At 56.8% G+C, this 17,385-nt stretch overlaps 3 protein-coding genes across 6 annotated transcripts; 2 read left to right on the top strand and 1 right to left on the bottom strand.

Moving 5' to 3' along the window:
• Positions 1-1,417: 1,417 nt before the first annotated feature.
• Positions 1,418-5,607, top strand: KREMEN2 (kringle containing transmembrane protein 2). Of its 4 annotated transcripts, none has more exons than XM_016122228.2 (9): positions 1,418-1,831; positions 2,072-2,246; positions 3,027-3,118; positions 3,219-3,343; positions 3,659-3,695; positions 4,050-4,382; positions 4,450-4,575; positions 4,659-4,737; positions 4,983-5,607. In XM_016122228.2, the coding sequence occupies exons 1-9, from the start codon at positions 1,702-1,704 to the stop codon at positions 5,191-5,193; spliced, it is 1,308 nt and encodes a 435-aa protein (XP_015977714.1). In that variant the 5' UTR covers positions 1,418-1,701; the 3' UTR covers positions 5,194-5,607. The 4 variants fall into 4 exon arrangements, with proteins under 4 accessions (XP_015977714.1, XP_015977713.1, XP_015977717.1 ...); XM_016122227.2 differs by having other exon boundaries at positions 3,542-3,695; XM_016122231.2 differs by lacking the exon at positions 4,659-4,737.
• An 850-nt stretch (positions 5,608-6,457) lies between these two features.
• On the top strand, positions 6,458-10,005 carry PAQR4 (progestin and adipoQ receptor family member 4). Its single transcript, XM_016122311.2, has 3 exons — positions 6,458-6,993; positions 8,359-8,580; positions 8,734-10,005. The coding sequence occupies exons 1-3, from the start codon at positions 6,828-6,830 to the stop codon at positions 9,165-9,167; spliced, it is 822 nt and encodes a 273-aa protein (XP_015977797.1). The 5' UTR covers positions 6,458-6,827; the 3' UTR covers positions 9,168-10,005.
• A 4-nt stretch (positions 10,006-10,009) lies between these two features.
• On the bottom strand, positions 10,010-17,182 carry PKMYT1 (protein kinase, membrane associated tyrosine/threonine 1). Its single transcript, XM_016122310.2, has 7 exons — positions 13,834-17,182; positions 12,568-13,061; positions 11,853-11,959; positions 11,545-11,717; positions 11,302-11,459; positions 10,356-10,433; positions 10,010-10,276 (listed from the first exon to the last, which is right to left on the bottom strand). The coding sequence occupies exons 1-7, from the start codon at positions 14,182-14,184 to the stop codon at positions 10,165-10,167; spliced, it is 1,473 nt and encodes a 490-aa protein (XP_015977796.1). The 5' UTR covers positions 14,185-17,182; the 3' UTR covers positions 10,010-10,164.
• Positions 17,183-17,385: the final 203 nt, after the last annotated feature.

Raw genomic sequence — 17,385 nt, 5'->3', positions numbered from 1 at the left:
AGGTGAAGCTTGCCACACACTCCATCGCCCAGACCATGTCCCAGGCCTTGGATGCTCTCTGTGGGCCACAGCCTGGGACAATGCTCCTGGAGCCTTCGCAACCTTGTTGCTCTTGAACGAGACTGAGAAGGGGATTGGGTCAAAAGGTGGCTACCCAGTCACCAGTTACCAGTCAAGTGCTGGGTGGGGCCAGGAAACTGGAAGGGGAGCTGAGGCCAGTCTGGCCGTTGACTGGGCTCCTGCAGGAGGCAGCTCATCAAGCCCGCCTCCTTTGAATGTTCCCTGTACGCCACCCACTCCTGGACCCAAGAACCTGGGTGTGAGGCACTAATTTCCAAGTCTCCACAGGACTCATCACCATCAGTGGCACCTTGGCCTTTCTAGAATCCTTCCTTGCACCCCGCATCTTGTGCAGTGGGTACTGAGAGAGCAAGAACCAGTCCTCTCAGGCTGGACAGCCTGGTGTAGGTCTGATGAAGGGTGAGGAGGCTGAACTGAGGGGCAAGGGATCTGGGCGGGGCGGGGCCGCTCTGGGCCCCCGGCCACCACTCAGCTCCTCCCCAGCCCCCGCCCCCGCCCTCCCACGCACCTGCGCTGGCCTACCCCCAAGCCCTGGGGGCAGCCGGCGGGCGGCACTGGGAGATCAGAGGACTCGGAGGAGTCGGGCCCAGGGGGAGGGGGCGGGGAATTTCCCCCCACGCCTGCCTGGGCCTGCTCCCCTCCCCCTCCCCCGCCAGGTGTGGGGGGGCAGCGCTGGGGGAATTCCACCGCGCTGCGATGGCTCCGGCGAGCCTGGACTGGGGGGGGCGGGGGGTGGTTAGGGAGAAGAGTGGAAAGAGAGAAGGGACAGGCTGGGATCAGGCACGCAGCTGCCTTCTCCAGACACCAGCTGCCAGTGCCTGTCCCGGACTAAGCGTCCACCATTCCCGCCTCTTTCGAGGGTGCGGGGGCAGGGAGTGGCACTTCCACGGTCAGGCCAGAGGCGTCAGGATCTGTGAAGGGAAGAGTGTGAGGATCGGAAAGAGGGTGTACGCGTGTGCATTTGAAAACGAATGGTTGACTGGGAGTGTATGCGTGCATTTCATTCAAGGGTGTCTGTGAGCGGGTGTCCCAGGCCACGTGGCCTTGTGAGAGGGTCCAGTATCTCCCCAATTAGGGTCCTCCTCCACACACTCCCACAGGAACTTGCACCGACCCTGAGAGGGGGAGGGGAAGAGAGGGAGCGCGCCTGGACGGTGAGGGTCCCGGGGCGGGCGTGGAAGGCGTCTGGACCTGCTGCCTTCGCTCCAGTCTCGGGCGGGGCTTCCCGGCCTCGGGGGGAAGGGGGAGGGGTGGGACCCAGGGGGGAGGGATCCGCAGAGGGACGCGAAGGGGGCAGGAGCCAGCGCGTTAGAGACTTGGGCCGGGGAGACTCAGATGCGAGGCGCAGCGGCAGGGGGCAGGTGTGGAGGCCGAGGCAAGACTCGGAGCACCGAGAGGCAGCCACGGAGAACGCCCCTGGCCAGTGACCTCCCAGTAGAGACAGGGGCAGAGAGACGCCTCCAGGAGCAGAAACCCTGAGAGGCAAATACCCCCGGGAGCTATTTCCCGGTCCCAGACGGAGAGCGTTGTTCAGAGTGGGACGAGGACAAACGGTCAGAGGACAACACCCCCCAGTCGCCTGGGAGACCCCGGAGCGACCCCGGGGACAGCGCGGGTCTCATGCGGGCCAGAACAACCTTTTCTAGGTTGGGGGCGATGAGGACACGGGCCCCACGAGGCCTCTTCCTTCTCCTCTTCTTCCCGATACTCCCGCCACGCGGGGCCTCCGCGGGGAGTCTGCATAGCCCAGGTGAGTCTTGACCCCGGGACGGGGCCTTGATTACCACTCGGTCCTCCGCCTTCGCGCCTAGGACCGGAATCCTGAGCCTTGGGAGGGGGCAGAACATGTGGAGGGTGCAGCTGAGTAGCCCGAAGGCCTCGCGGGCGCCAGTTAAGCTGGCTGGGGAGCCAGGCAGAAGTTGTCATCGGGGAGTGAGGAGGATGTCGGGCGAGGCTCTGGACCTCCCCAGGCCCCGCTGTCACCATGCAGGCTTGTCCGAGTGCTTCCAGGTGAACGGCGCCGACTACCGCGGCCACCAGAACCGTACGGGCCCGCGCGGGGCGGGCCGCCCGTGCCTCTTCTGGGACCAGACGCAGCAGCACAGCTACAGCAGCGCCAGCGACCCCCAGGGTCGCTGGGGGCTGGGCAAGCACAACTTCTGCCGGTGAGGGACAGGGGCGTGGTCTGCTTGAGGAGGGCCCTTTGGGGGCGGGGCCTTGCTAGGGGCGGGACTGGGTGTACTCTTGCCCGCGTGGGCCTTAGGCAGGGGCTCCGTGTGGGCGGAGCGGAGGTCTCTGCTGGACCCGTACAGGGTCTACCAGGAGGGCCTGAGGGTGGAGCCTGGGATAGGAGACAGGGCCCAGACAACGCTGGGGTCGCGACTGGGTGTTAGAACATTTTCTGACGCAAGTCCGACCTTAGGTGCTCAACTTCTGCAGAACCTCAGGTCAGGCCTGAACACACAAAGGGCCCGTACAGGCGGAGCCAGAGAGTGAGCCCTGGAGTGAGGGGAAGGGCTCTTGCCATACAGCTTATTTGAGGGGCATCATTAGCAGTGACAGAAGGTTGGGGTTTCAGAGCCACAAATGTAGTCTGGAGCACCAGAGACCGAGCTGAGAGGGAAGACACTTCTCTGCGATAGGAGTCACCACTTTTGCTTTAAAGCAGGGTTCTGAAGCAAGGCGCTTAGCCCAGGTCCATGGTGGGGTGGGGGGCGAACACTACAGATGGTCTCAGCGTCCTCATATGTGGGTCACTTCCCAGCAACAGCTGAAGACCTAAGATCCTACATCAGGACTGTTAAATGACTTCCCACTGCACTCGGAAGTCGAGGGACAGAAAGGAGAGGAGCTCTACCATACTTAGTGGCCATTTTGCAAATAGGCTGGGGTGGGGCCTAGGATTTGGGAAGGAAGGATCCCGACTACTTTCCCCCAACCCACAGGAACCCAGACGGTGATGTGCAGCCGTGGTGCTATGTGGCCGAGACGGAAGAGGGCATCTATTGGCGCTACTGCGACATTCCCACGTGTCACAGTGAGTGAGCCCAGCTGGACAAAGGTGGGAGCGCTGGGCTGCCTGAGTGGAATTCACTTTTGGAGGCACCAGACAGAGCCTGTCTCCTCTGCCCCATCAGTGCCAGGGTACCTGGGCTGCTTTCTGGACTCAGGGGCACCCCCTGCCCTCAGCGGCCCCAGTGGCACCTCAACGAAGCTCACGGTCCAGGTGTGCCTTCGCTTTTGCCGCATGAAAGGCTACCAGGTACAGCCCACCAGCCCAGACCAGTGACCCCTGACCTTGAACTCAGGACCCAGATCAGCTTCCAACTCTGACGCCAAACTCTGACACTGATTTCTGAACCTCCAGCCCTATTCCCTCTTCCGAGGCCGACCCCTGGCTCCCACTACCCCACCCCTACACCAGACCATGCCCTTGAGGTCACCCGGTCTATGCTCTCAGCTGGCGGGTGTGGAGGCTGGCTATGCCTGCTTCTGTGGCTCTGAAAGCGACCTGGCCCGAGGACGCCCGGCTCCGGCCACCGACTGTGACCAGATCTGCTTCGGCCACCCAGGCCAGCTGTGCGGTGGAGATGGGCGCCTGGGTATCTACGAAGGTGGGGTCTGGGTAAGGGGAGTAGTCTGGGTGGGATCCGGAGTGCAATGCTCTGCTAGGAGGGTTGAAATGTGGGAGGCCGCAGGCTGCGGGCAGGGCCTGAGAAGGGGATTGGGTCGGAGGCAGGGCCCGAAGAGGGAACTGGGCTGAACCTGGGGTCCAAGGGAGGGGTCTGGGGTTGAGAGCGGGATTTGAGCAAGGGATCAGTGTAAACCTATGGAAGCGGCCGAAGAATGCAGGTGGGCCAACTTGGGGGCCGGGCCTGGCTGGAAAGTGCGGATTTCAGCATGGTGCCATGCCCCGTGAAAATGGATCCTGCCGGTATCTGGGTTCTGACTGCCGGCTCCATCCATAGTGTCCGTGGGCTCCTGTCAGGGGAACTGGACTGCACCTCAGGGCGTGATCTACTCCCCTGACTTTCCGGACGAGTACGGGCCGGACCGAAACTGCAGCTGGGCGCTTGGCCCGCCTGGCACCGCGCTGGAGCTCACTTTTCGCCTCTTCGAGCTGGCAGACCCACGAGACCGGCTGGAGCTGCGTGACGCCGCCTCGGGCAACCTGCTCAGCGCCTTCGACGGTGCCCGCCGGCCGCCGCCCGGGCCGCTGCGCTTGCACGCCGCCGCGCTGCTACTGACCTTCCGCAGCGACGCGCGCGGCCATGCGCAGGGCTTCGCGCTCACCTACCGCGGTGAGGCCCCGCCCAGTCCCCCCTCGACCTGCTCCCCCCGCCACCTGCCTCACACCCCTCTCTGCAGGGCTGCAGAACGCCGCTGAGGACAGGGCTCCCCCAAAAGGCTCGGCACAGACCCCTGCAGCGCTCCCCGATGGTACCAACGTGAGCTGCAGCCCCGGGCCTGGGGCTCCAGAGGCTGCGATGGGGGGTGAGGCGGGCGCTCAAGACGAGAGGGAGAATGGGGAGAAGCTCCTTTGGAGCCCTGTACTTACCGCACCCGTGTGCCCGCAGCTCGGGTCCTTTCCATGGTGACGGCTGTCTCAGTGCTGCTGCTGCTGCTGCTGTCGCTGCTGCGCCTGCTGCGCCGACGGTGCGGGCGCTGGGACAGGGCCAGAGGGTGACCCCGCCGAAGCCTGATGTCTTGATGCCCCGGGGCGCGGGGGCGCTGGTGGGAACACGAGGCCCAGAAGGGGAACGGAGCTGGGAGGAATTCATGGGTTTTTGAACGACAAGGCCTTGGGTCTACACAGGGAATCGTGTGTGGGATCGCAGGCGAAACAGGAAGCTGGAGATGGGATTGTTTAAGGGTTCGGCTGACGTCTACTTTCTCTCTAGGAGCTGTCTGCTGGCTCGGGGAAAAGGTCCCCCGGCGTTGGGTCCTTCCCGCTGCTCCGGGAGAAGCTGGGCGGTATGGTACCGCCGGCCTCGAGGGATGGCCCTGCCCTGCCCCCCAGGAGACCCCCAGACTGAGGGTCTAGCTTCGAATTATCGCCCCCTGAGCACCTCCAGCCAGAGTTCCCTGCGTTCTCTCATCTCTGCTCTTTGACTGGGGACCCCAAGGGTCTTTTGGACCCTCTGACTGTGGAATGGACATCTGAGACACTATGCCACACTCTACCTTTGCCTTCCACTTTTTAAAGGGCAGCTTGCCCTCTGGTCATCTCAGATGCCAGACATTGGACAGGAAGTATCTGGTGCTATTATTGAGAACTTGGCCTCACTCTAGGTGTCCAGATGGTCGAGGCCAAAGGGCAAAAGGAATCAGCTCCCCCCCTCATAGACCTTGATTCTAGGATCTGATTTCAGGGTTCTTGGAGCCCCTCTTTGGGTGGTCCTGAACTGTGGCCTAAGCGCAATGTGAGAGATCAGCAAAAGTGGTCAAAAGACCAGCCATAGACTTGGAATAAAAGACCTATTTTGGTACTGGGTTCTGTAAATTCTTACGTGGTGGGAAGTTATGTAAAGACACTGGAGCCAAGAGTTGGGTGTGCCCATGCAAATTAAGGGTGTTCCACACAAAGAGCCGCCAGAAATGCCTAGGCAAAAGTATGGGTGGGCGGGGTCCTGGAGAAGGGAGGAGGAGGCCGGCTGTGAGTGGTGTTAAGCAGAAAGAATGCCTTCCTGGGTCCGCCTTAGTACCAACCTATGGGGGGACCGATCTTTCTCCCCTGCCCTCTCTCTTCCCCTCGGTTTCCTGCCTGTCCTGGCGGGGCCGAAGGTGTACCTTATGGGCGATAACAGAGAGACTTTGTTGGGAGTGCAAGCTCAAAGCCTGACCCAAAGGGTAGGGCCTTGCCCGAGAGCGCCAGGCGCGTCACGCACACCCGTAGAAACCTGGGTATCTTAGCGCTCGGTGCTGCGCTCTGGGGAAGCCGGGCGGGTGGAGAGATCACCCCTGGAGCGGGGGCGCCCTAGCTCCAGACCTGACCCTGTCCGAATGTTCCTGGCCGCCAGTACCTTGGACAGAGCCCGGGCTGAGGGGTAGGGCTGGGTGCTGGGCTATGTTGGGGACGGAGAGTGCCCAAGGGTGCGTTGACCTGGAGTCGCTCAGAAAGCCCGGGTATGCACTGCGGGGGGACGCGAGGTGCCGTGGTCACTCTGATAGAGCCACAGGGGAACCAGAACGTCGAGTCCCAAGTCAACAGCCACACCATGCAGACGAGGCTGGGACTGCATATATTATGCTAAAGAGGGTGAAGCCCTGAGCTGCCTCGGGGCGTGGCCTCCCTGTCAGCCGCACCCATTGGCTCTCACAGCGGCTACGTCAGGAGCCCAGAGCGCGAAAGGCAGGCGGGATGGCGGGGGCGGCCAGCTGGGGAGGAGCCTGGCGTCCCCTCCCGAGTTTGGCCGTGCCATCCTCCGGGTTGCAGAGAGACGGCTGGCCTGACTGGCCGCTGCCGCTGCCACAAGCTGTCCCTGCGGCGTGCCTGCCTTGGCCAAGCGGGCCGCACTGCGCTCCGGCGCCCAGCGCGTCTTCAGCCTCCACCCCAGCGCGGGGGCGCCAGGCTCGCGCGTGCGCAGCGCGAGAGGGTCGCTAGCCGGGACCCCACGGCAGGCGCGTGCGCGGACCGTACACTGGGCGGTGGGCGGACACCGGGATGAGCCTCCCACAGCTGCAGCCCCACTGAGGACCAGGCCCCGGACAAGAGGAGCCACGAGTCGCCCGCGCCAGGTCAGGTCATGGCGTTCCTGGCCGGGCCGCGCCTTTTGGACTGGGCCAGCTCGCCGCCGCACCTGCAGTTCAACAAGTTCGTGCTGACCGGCTACCGGCCAGCCAGCAGCGGCTCCGGCTGCCTGCGCAGCCTCTTCTACCTTCATAACGAGCTGGGAAACATCTACACGCACGGTGAGCCGCACCCTGAATCCCACACCCGCAGAAGCCCTGCCCTCTCTGGGCCGGGGGCCCAAAGGCCGAGGAATGCCCCAGCGCTCAAGTTCTGGGCTGCCTGAGCCTTGGCACGGCCAGGAGCCGCAGTGACAAAGCTACCATTGTCCCAGACGGTGCTGCCCGCTTCCACTCCCCTGGCGGGGCCCCCAGGGCAAGCGAGGGAAGCAGAGTGGGGGACCGAGTATGCTTAATCCTTCTGAGCCCCGGGGAGAAGCCTGGTGTCCAACGTCTTCGTAATCCTGGTGCCCCACGCACCCTCCCCGACCAGCACCCGTCCTAGAGATGGGTGTTTACCGGGGCAGGAAGGGACCCAGGAGGAAAAGCCAGAACCCAGCCCCTCCCCTCACAGCTGCCCTGCCGCCCCCGTCCAGGGCAGTCCAGTCTTGGGGCTCCGCTTGGTGGCAACTCCTTCCTCCCTGCCCCCCCCCCCTTCCCCGCAGGCGCTGAGCCCCTCCTCCGCGGCCCCGTCTAGCTCTGCTGACACAGCCTTGTCCGTCCTTGGCCTGCTGGCCGGCAAGAGGGGCCCTGAGCGGGCTGGGCCTAGCCTTGGTACCTGCCTCACTGGGGAACTATGGCCTGGCCAGACCCTATCGAGAGTGGGCAGCCAGGGGCCCCAACCTGCTGTGCCCACCTTTAACCCCTGTGAGGGTAATGCCAAAGTGCCAGTTGGGAGGGTAGGACACCCGGGCTGGGAGAAATGGAGCTTACCCAGGAGGTGCCTGGGGAGCAGATAAAATAAGCTCCTTTCAGCCCCTTTCCCCTGCCTGGCCTCACCCCTTTATGGAAGACAAAAAGGCTCAAAGCCTTCGTTTGTCTGGTAACTTAGGAGAGAAGAGGACATGGGGCTGGGATGAGCAAACTAAGTGGCCCCAGGATCTGGTATTATTGCCCACGTCCTGTTCAGAACTCAGCTTGAGGTCACGCCTACTTCTGGCTTCTGCTAACAAAGAGAGGCCAAGTTCCAAGTTGGGGCTCCAGCTTTCAAGGGGAGGTGATATGGCTGCAGGGGTGGGAGCAGCTTGGGAGTTAAGACTGTCCCAGCTCTTTCATGCTGGGGTCACCTAGGAGTAGGTTGTGTCCTCACTTGCAAAGTGGGGATAATGGTTTCTGCTTCCAGAACTACTGTGATCTCTGCTGAGTAAGTCAAGTTCCTGAAAGCCCAGGGCCTGACTCTGTTCCAGGTCTGGTAATAGCTGGCTAATCAGCATTGTCACGATCTTGCTTTCATCCCTCTCATGTTGTCTCTAGACTATGGACTCTCTGAGAACATGACCTGTCCTCTGTGCTAAAGCTTTGTGATGGATAACTGTCTCCTTCCCTCAGGGTTGGCCCTGCTGGGCTTCCTGGTGCTGCTGCCGATGACCATGCCCTGGGGTCAGCTGGGCAAGGATGGTTGGTTGGGGGGCACACACTGTGTGGCCTGCCTGGCACCACCTGCAGGCTCCGTGCTCTACCACCTCTTCATGTGCCACCAAGGGGGCAGCCCTGTGTACACCCGGCTCCTTGCCCTGGACATGTGTGGGGTCTGCCTCGTCAACACCCTCGGTGAGCCAAAGAATGGGGAGGGAGGCTTGAAGGATGGGAGCTGGGGGGCAACTGGGGAGGGGGAGGCAGGGCATGCTCACATGAGCCTTGGGTAGAAAGGGCAGGCAGACCCCCAGACTGATGTGCTCTCTCCTGCCTCTCTCCTCTGTGTAGGGGCCCTGCCCATCATCCACTGCACCCTGGCCTGCAGGCCCTGGTTGCGCCCGGCTGCCCTGGTGGGCTACACCATGCTGTCGGGTGTGGCTGGCTGGAGGGCCCTTACTGCCCCATCCACCAGTGCCCGGCTTCGTGCTTTCGGTTGGCAGGCTGGTGCTCGTCTCCTGGTGTTTGGGGCCCGAGGAGTGGGGCTGGGCTCTGGTGCTCCAGGTTCCCTGCCCTGCTACCTGCGCATGGATGCGCTGGCACTGCTTGGGGGGCTAGTGAATGTGGCCCGCTTGCCAGAGCGCTGGGGACCAGGTCGCTTCGACTACTGGGGCAATTCACACCAGATCATGCACCTGCTTAGTGTGGGCTCCATCCTGCAGCTGCACGCTGGCGTTGTGCCTGATCTGCTCTGGGCTGCCCACCATGCCTGCCCCCCAGACTGAACCACCACCTGCCCACCATGCCAGCCTGCCCATGGTCTTCTAGGGCCAACAACACCAGGATTCCCTCCTTATGCTGGTCTGCAAGGGGCTGGCTCCCTGGATGTTTCTCAGCTGGGAGCTCTCATCTATTCACCCATCCTTCCCTATGGATGAGCCTCTTCTACCCAAGCCTCAGAGGCTCCAGGCTTCCCACCTTGCCTTCTTCCAGGGCAATGTCTTCCTGTGCAAGCCAAAAAGAAACTGAAGAAGTTTAACCTCGGTGACCTGTGAGGGTTGGACCAGAGGGACTCTGGAGTCAAGTCTTGCCGACAGTTGGAATCTACTAGCCCAGAGCCATCACTCTACCCTGTCCATTCTCAGATCTTCAAGTAAGGTACTTTGTGGGTACCTGGATCAGCCACCAGCCCACGATTCCTGACTTCCATCTTTCAGCCCTGCATGCCAGCACTTCCAACAGCCTGAGGCTTGCCCACCCCTTCTGCCTTCTGTCCAGACTGCGAAGTGAAGGGCTTGGGCAGCAGGACTAGCCCCTCTTCCCAGGGGGCAAGAGGGCTACTGCTGTTTTCCAGGCAACTGGCATAGAGCTGTAAAGAGCTAAGTGGCTCTGGATTCAAGCCCCTTTGGACTGGAGGCCCACCCTCCACCTTGAGAGCCATGCTCTGACAACTCAACCTACCCACCAGGGATGTGCCTGCTCAGGAAATCTGTTCCACACAGCATGGGGCCCCCAACTCCAGTCTGCTGGTCTGGGGCTTTGGGCCCTGCAGTGGGGCTCAGCCTTGGCTCATGCTAGGGCCCTCAGACCCTGGGCGACATCAATAAACAGGACAGGAAGCGCTATGTTGCCATGCAAACAAACTTGGGTGCTCCCAAGATTCAGACACCTTTTATTAGACATGGCCAGGTAGAAGGGAACACTAGACCCGAGAGGGACCCAGCTTCCAGGAGGATATGGGGATAGGCTAAAAGGTTAAAAGCACCAACGCTGAGTTGGGGCTCAGGTTGGACCCAGCGAGTCCTCAAACAAGCTGAGAAGGTTCCGAGGCTCAAAGGAGGGGAAGGAGCCCTGAGGAGGCTCAGAGTCAATGTCACTTAGGTCAAGGGCATCCCTGGGCAAAAGGAAGAGAGAGAAATGACATTCAAGATCCGAAAGCTGCCCCCCCCACTCCCAACCCTGATCCTACCCACCTCAGTGTGTGCCTGCTCCGTGGGGTGGAGGTGCTCCTGGCAGCCCTGGCCAGGACGGCCTCTGGAGAGAGTGAGGGCCTGCAGGGGGTGGGTGAGACAAGCAAGCAGTTAAGGGGTGGGTAGTGCACAGAGAAGCCTTGGAAGCAGCAAGACCAACCCTATCCCTATACAGGCTCCTGCTAAACAAGCAGGAGCCACAGTCCAAGACAATGACAGTATGGTGTCCTTTGAAAAAAGCACTACCACAACTTTTAAAACCACCTGTCCACACTCAAGGGCAACCTCTGTCCCTTTTCAGAAGACAGGTTTCAACTGAGCTGGCTTTGAAGTGAACCTGTGGTAAATGAGGCTTATCTGGTACTTTATATCTGCTATAAAGTGTCCCTATGGCGACAAGGTGACATTTTTCTAAGGGTGGAGTTAATGGTTTGATCCTCCTGAGAACTGTGTGCCCCCCACCCCCTTCCTTTGCAGCACTTTCTTAATTACAGCTCTCACTTGGCCACCAGGCACCTGAGACTAAGGAATTTCTCCCAAGACAGAGGCTCACCAGGCTCTAGGGACGTTGTCTCCCTAGAAGGACAACATCTTGTCCTTGAGCACTTGGCAGACTCAACTAGGGTAGGGGCTGCTTTGCCTATCTCTCCCACTAGGAGCCATGGTCCTTACACTGCTCCCTAGTGTGGCAGCGCTTAGTGTGAAGCTGCCAGTTCTGCTATGCTCTGCACAGTGGCCATTCCACACAATGAGCTTAGAAGAAACAGCTGTATTCCAACTAAGGCTGCACCCCGCCAGCCTTGTTGCCTTGTTCCCTGGGCATAATAGGGGCCAGGTTTGCAGGGGGGGTCCCAGTTTACCACTAATCCCCATGGGACCTGGTGTGGGGTTTAGTCACACTGACAGCCTATCTTTCCCTACCACCCCTCCATCCTGAGCTCTCACTCACCCTATGCTGTCATCATCCCAGTTGCTGGAGTGGCTGCTGTCCAGGAGGAGGCTGCAGGGCGGTGAGCCAGGTGGGGTGGCCGGCAGACCCGGGGACTGCAGCCAACTGGCAGGATGAGCCAGCCCATGCCAGAGCCAGCATAGCAAGGCAAGCAGGGCCTGTGGGGACAGGGGATCAAGGAAGGCTGGGCAGACCCCAGGTCCAGGGAGCAGGGTGGAATAGTCTCACCCTTGCCAGGCTTACCTGCCACAGGGCCCACCCTCGACTCAGGGCTTCAGCAGCCATGTACCACAAGACACTCCAGGGCCGCGGCTGCCTGAGCATAGGCAGGGCCAGCAGGGCCTGGGCTGTGGCCCGCAGCTTGGGGTCAGGCTCCAGCATCATGATGAGGACAGACCGCAGGTCAGAAGACAGGCCTATCCATAGGACAGGACCATGTCAGGGGTGACTGGACCCCGAGCCCAGCAGTCTTCACTACCAGACATTCCCATCCACACAAGTCTGCCCTCCCTGTGGCACTATGTCGCCTCCCATCTTTGCCCCCCACTCACCAGCAGTGAACTCAGGGGGCAGGTAGCCCTGGCGCAGCTGTTGCCAGCCCTCCCCACCATGGGGCAGCTCCATGTTGCATGCCACTTCCAGGATGGTGAGACCCAGACTAGGGGTGGGTGAGGGACAGAGAGAGGCAGGGTTGGCCTTAGGTCACAGAGCCCCAGGCTACCCCTGAGAAGAGAGCAGCTGTCTTCCACCATGAGCCAGAGAGGTAGAGAAGGGGCTGGGGACCCTAAGAAGTCACCAAAACAGCCAATGATGAAACCATGTCATAAAGGATGGACCGAGTGCCCAGTGCAGCCCACAGGACACTGGTGAGTCCTCCTGGCGCCCCTACCAGATAGGCAGTATAGTTACTACTGTTGCTAGTGTTACTATCACGGTCCTACAGATATGGCTGGATAGACTGTTAAAGGCAGAGTAGTTGTTGCTGTCATGGGCCATGCAACCCATCACCTGGTCCATTCCCCTGTAAATGTTGTAATAGTAGTGCCTCTGGAGAGGTGGTAAGATGAGTGACTCCACTGGAGCTGATCCAGAGGGTTCCTACTTACAGAGCCTGACAGAACCCCCTCAACTAGAGGGTGAGGCCTCCATACCATCAGGGCAGCATCTCCAGCCCGAGGCCAAGTCTTTCTGACTTTGGGCTAGAATGGCATTTCCTTCCCTTTGCTGACCGCACCCAGGAAAGGCCTCCCATGTCCCAGCCCTCACCTGAACACGTCAGCCGCTGTCCCGTAGGAGCCCTGCAGCAGCTCAGGGGCCATGTAGCGGGGGTCTCCCTCCTGGGCCTCACTGGCTCCGGATGCACCCAGCTCCACCAGCAGCCCAAAGTCACCCAGCTTGCAGCGGCCCCGGGGCCCCAAAAAGATGTTGGCAGGCTTGATGTCAAGGTGGACCAGACCTTGGCTGTGCAGGTGGGCCAGAGCGAGCAGGGCGTCCCGCAGGTAGCCCCAGACCTGGGCCTCAGGCAGGCTGGTGCCCCAGGTCTCACAGTGTTGCTGCAAGCTAGGCCCGCACAGCTCCGTCTGCAAGTACAGGATGCCACCCTCCTCCCAGGCTCGCTCCAGCCGCACGCAGTGTGGGTGCTGCCCCACCTTCTCATGGCCACCAACCTCGGCCAGCTTTCGGGCCCGGTCCTTGGGGCCCCGGAATGGTGACATGGAACGCTTTACTGCATAGAGCCGGCCATCTTCCTTGGAGCGCACCTGAAAGGGAGGTGGTGCCCACAGGCAGAGTGGGAGGTGGCACAACCACTTAGCAGGGCAGGCCTCTAAATACTAACCCAGAGGGTCTCTCGGACCACTGCAGAGAAGAAAGCTGGCTACAGAATAAAACAGGCAGTGTGATCCACTGTGTAGGATATAAACGGGTTTGTCTTTATACGGTCAGCTCTAGAGGTATATAAAGAAAGTTCTGAAAGGAAGGATGTCTGCCTGAGAAGCCCAATGGTTTTCTCTGAGAAAGAGAGCTGGTCTAGAGGCCTATGTTGTTTGTACTTTTTAACAACAAAAATTTCTTCATGTAGTAATTGTGTAAGGAAAACTACCATTTTAAAGGAAATATAAATTATTGGAAAATATATTTTAAGAAAAAAATGTGGTATGGAGGGTGTAGCCTAAGTGCTTGTAGCCTGGGGGGTGGCAGAGGGCAGGGTGTGCACTGCACTTGGGGGCCTGGCTCCGGGGACCAGGCAGAGCTCTCCAAGAACCCCAGCACAGCTGGCTCCAGGGCAGGAGATGGCAGCCGGGAGCCACCACCACGAATGCCAGGCTCTGGACAAGTGGAGAGTGTGTACTGAGGAGGCCTTTGGAAGGGCCTGCATGGGGAATTATGAGAAAGCAGCCAAACCAAGCACTGAGGAGGGGAGCCTGGCAGCCCAGGAGGTGGGCTGTCAGGAGAGAAGGGGAACAGGCTGCCCAGGACACTATCCCATTCAGGCAGGGGGAGGGAGACCCAGAGAGTTGTCACTCCACTCACCTTGAAGACTTCTCCATAAGAGCCATGGCCCAGACGGCCAAGCCTCTGGAAACTCTGCTGGAAGAAGGACTCTGGCCGGTTTGGGTCATAACTGGGGCTCCGCAGGGTCTCAGAGGCTTCGCCACGGAACGACACCCTCCGAGGCTGGGGCTGGTGCCAGCCCGGGGTCCGAGGAGGGAAGAGGCGGCTGACAGGGATGCTGCCCTTGGCAGGGGGCCGGGGTGGGAGGCTTTGACTGAGCCCCCTGGGCCTCTTGAGGGAGAAGCCAGGTTCTGCATGGCGGAAGTAGGCTGGGACTGGGATGGGGGTGCCACTCAGGGGTGGCGGGGTGCCCTCTGTGGGCACAGGCATGGCCAGCACAGGAGGCTCTGAGATGTAGAGTACAGAACAGTGTGTCCACTCAGACAGCGCCTTGTCCTGAGGCCCCAGAGAGGCTATGGTAGAAAGCCACGTCTACTCCGCACACATGTTCTGCTTTAAACATGGAAGCCCTGGAGACACGAGCACCTGCTTGGGAAAAGGCAAAGGGCAAATATGTACATGGTTGCACACATTCTGCACACACAGACCTGGAGGTCATAGAAACATAAACTAAAAATCATAGGGCCATGTTCTGGAGCTCCCACAGTCCAGCAGACGTTGAGCCAAGGCAGGTTCTGGAGCCAGACCACCTGCACATACATCCCTACCTCGTCACAACTGCTGTTTGACTTTAAAATGTGCAGCCTCTTCCAAGACTGTATGGGGTACATATTCACACTCCTTTATCTCCAATTCCAAAGTAAAAAAAAAAAAAAAAAAAAAAAAAGTTTAATTCCAAAAGCTTTTTTTCTTGCTTTTTCATATTTGTGATCTAAAACTCATGTTCTACTTCCAGCTCCATGTTGTAGAGGCTAAATTCCAGCTGTGTGTAGCAGAGAGGCCAAGGCTCCCTCCTTCTGCTAGCCCCCTAGTAGGGCAGGAGCTCTGCCTTAGGTTCAGTAGACTGGGAATACTGCAGCCCAATCACTCAAGCCCCAACTCATTCCTAGGAAGGAAGTTCCACACTGAGAGAGGCAAGATGCTGCAGCCACCCTAAAAGTAGCAGTGTCACTCAGGGAGATGGGTACTGCTGTCCTTGCCCCTAGGTCTGGCGCTGCAGCTCAGAGATTCTGCCTGGGGCAGAGGCAGGTCATAATATAGAGAGCTCTAAATCTCTCCCTGCAAAAAGGATACTTTGATTAAAACAAAGTATGGGAAGTTCAAGTTCAAAGGTGCTCTCAAAATCAATGGAGGTTTGAGTGGTAAGCAAATAGGAGGAGGCTTGTGCCTCCAGCACAGCAAGCTAAACCATGGGTCAGCTAGTTTACCAGGAAGAACCAAGGAAAGTGATAGCTAAGAAGAGCCTTCCTGGGTTCAGAACCTCAAACACTGAACTCAAAAGCTACCTTTTAAAGGCCCAAATTTAATTAGATCAGTTTATGAAGCAATTAATGCCTCGGGGCAAAAACAACAGAGCAGACGGCCAGCAATTGGCCAGCAATTGGGGGAGCGTAACAGGTGGATATGATCAAGGAAAGGAGAGTAAAAGGGAGCCTCCTCTAAAACCACTGGTATCCCAGGGTGACCGTGCATATGCTCTGGGCTAGGCCCTTGGAGGAGCAATGTCAGCAGTTTCATACTGCAGAAAGAGATGTTACTACAGTGATCCAGCCAGTTAGTAAACAAATAGACAAACAAACAAATAGACAATTTAAACAAATAGACAAGTGAACAACAATCACAAGCCCCAGAAGGAGGTGAGGAACCAGTATCCACGGCTGCTAAAACATATTATCTAAAATGTCCAGTTTTGAATAAAAAAAATCACGAGATATGCAAAGCCATGGGAAAGTGAGACCCACACACAGAGAAAAAAAAACAGGCAGCAGAAACTGGCTGTAGAGGAACCAGATGTCAGATTTGACAGACAGAGACCTCAAAGTAGCTGCAATATGTTAAAAAAAAAAAAAAAAAAACTAAAGAAAACCACACTTAAAAGAAGTATGATGACATCTTACCAACTAAGGAATATCAATAATGAGATAAAAATTATTAAAAGAACCAAATACAAATTGTGGAGTTGAAAAGTGCAATAACTGAAATGAAAAAAAAAAAAAATTCACCAGAGAGGTTCAACAGTAGATTTGAACTGGTAGAAGAAATAAGTTGAAGATAGATCGATTATATCATGCAATCTGAACAAAGAGAAAAAAGAAGAAAAGGGAACAGAGCCTCAGAGAAATGTAGGATACCATTAAGTCCAACCAACATAGATAAGCATAATGAGTGCACCAGAAGGAAGAAGAGGAGTAGGAAAAATATCATTTCCAAATGTCATTTAGAAGTACATTAACCTAGCCAAGAAGGTCAATGAACTTCAGGTAGGATAAATGCAGAGATCCATACATGGGCATATTACATTAAAAGTCCTGAAAACCAAAAACAAAAAGAAAATCTTGAGAGTAGCAAGAGAAAAATTACTCATTACTTACAAGCCTCCCCACAAGACTGATTAACTGCTGACTTCTCATCAGAAACAGTGGAGGCCAGAAGGCAACAGGATGACATATTCAAAGTGCTGAGTGGGAAAAATCTAACTGTGAACTAAGATTCTTATATCTAATAAAACTATCTTTCAAAAATAAAGGCAAAATAAATACATTCCCAGATAAAGCCAGAAAGAATTCTTGTTAATAGACTATTTACAAGGAAGAGTAAAGAAAATTCTTTAGGCCGAAAGCACATGATCCCAAACAGTAATTCTAACCTACATGAAAAAACGAAGAGCACCAGTAAAGGTAATTATGTGATATAAAAGACAGTATAAATACGTGTTTCTTCTCCTTTCTTCTCTTAACTGATTTAAAAAGCAATTGTATAAAACAATACATATGTAATTGTATTATTGGGGATATAACATAGAGAAATGTAATATACTTGCAAATAACGGCACAAAGGAAGTGGGCAGGAACAAAACTATATTGGACCAGAAAATGACACCAGATGTTAACTCGAATCCACAGGAACAAACGACGAGAAATAGAAATGATAAATAAGGTCAATATGACAACCGTTATGTGTATATACTTTCTTTCCTTTTTTCCCCTCAGCTTTAATTAAAGATGACCTAAATAAATGGAAAGACATTACATGTTCATATAGATTCAAAGATTTAATATGGATAAAATGGCAATACTCTCCAAATTGATCTATATATTCAGCACAATGCCTATCAGAATCCCAGCTAGATTCTTTGCAGAAATTGACAAGCTGATCCTATAATTCATATGGAAATTCATGGATTAATGAATAGTCAGAATAGTCAAAACAATAAAAATGAAATTAGAGGACTCGCACTTCTGATTTCAAAACTTACTACAAAACTACAGAAATCAAAACAGTGTGGTACTGACATAAGAACAGACATATAAATCAATGGAATAGAATTGAGAATTCAGAAATAAACGTTCACAGTTATAGTCAATTGATTACGACAAGGGCGCCAAAACAAGTCAGTGGGAAAGAATAATC

This window comes from Rousettus aegyptiacus, unplaced genomic scaffold (genome assembly GCF_014176215.1).
Source record: "Rousettus aegyptiacus isolate mRouAeg1 unplaced genomic scaffold, mRouAeg1.p scaffold_m13_p_8, whole genome shotgun sequence".
Taxonomy (NCBI): Eukaryota; Metazoa; Chordata; class Mammalia; order Chiroptera; family Pteropodidae; genus Rousettus; species Rousettus aegyptiacus.
The sequence above is the reverse complement of the archived record's forward strand: the minus strand, read 5'-3'. Positions and strand labels throughout refer to the sequence as shown.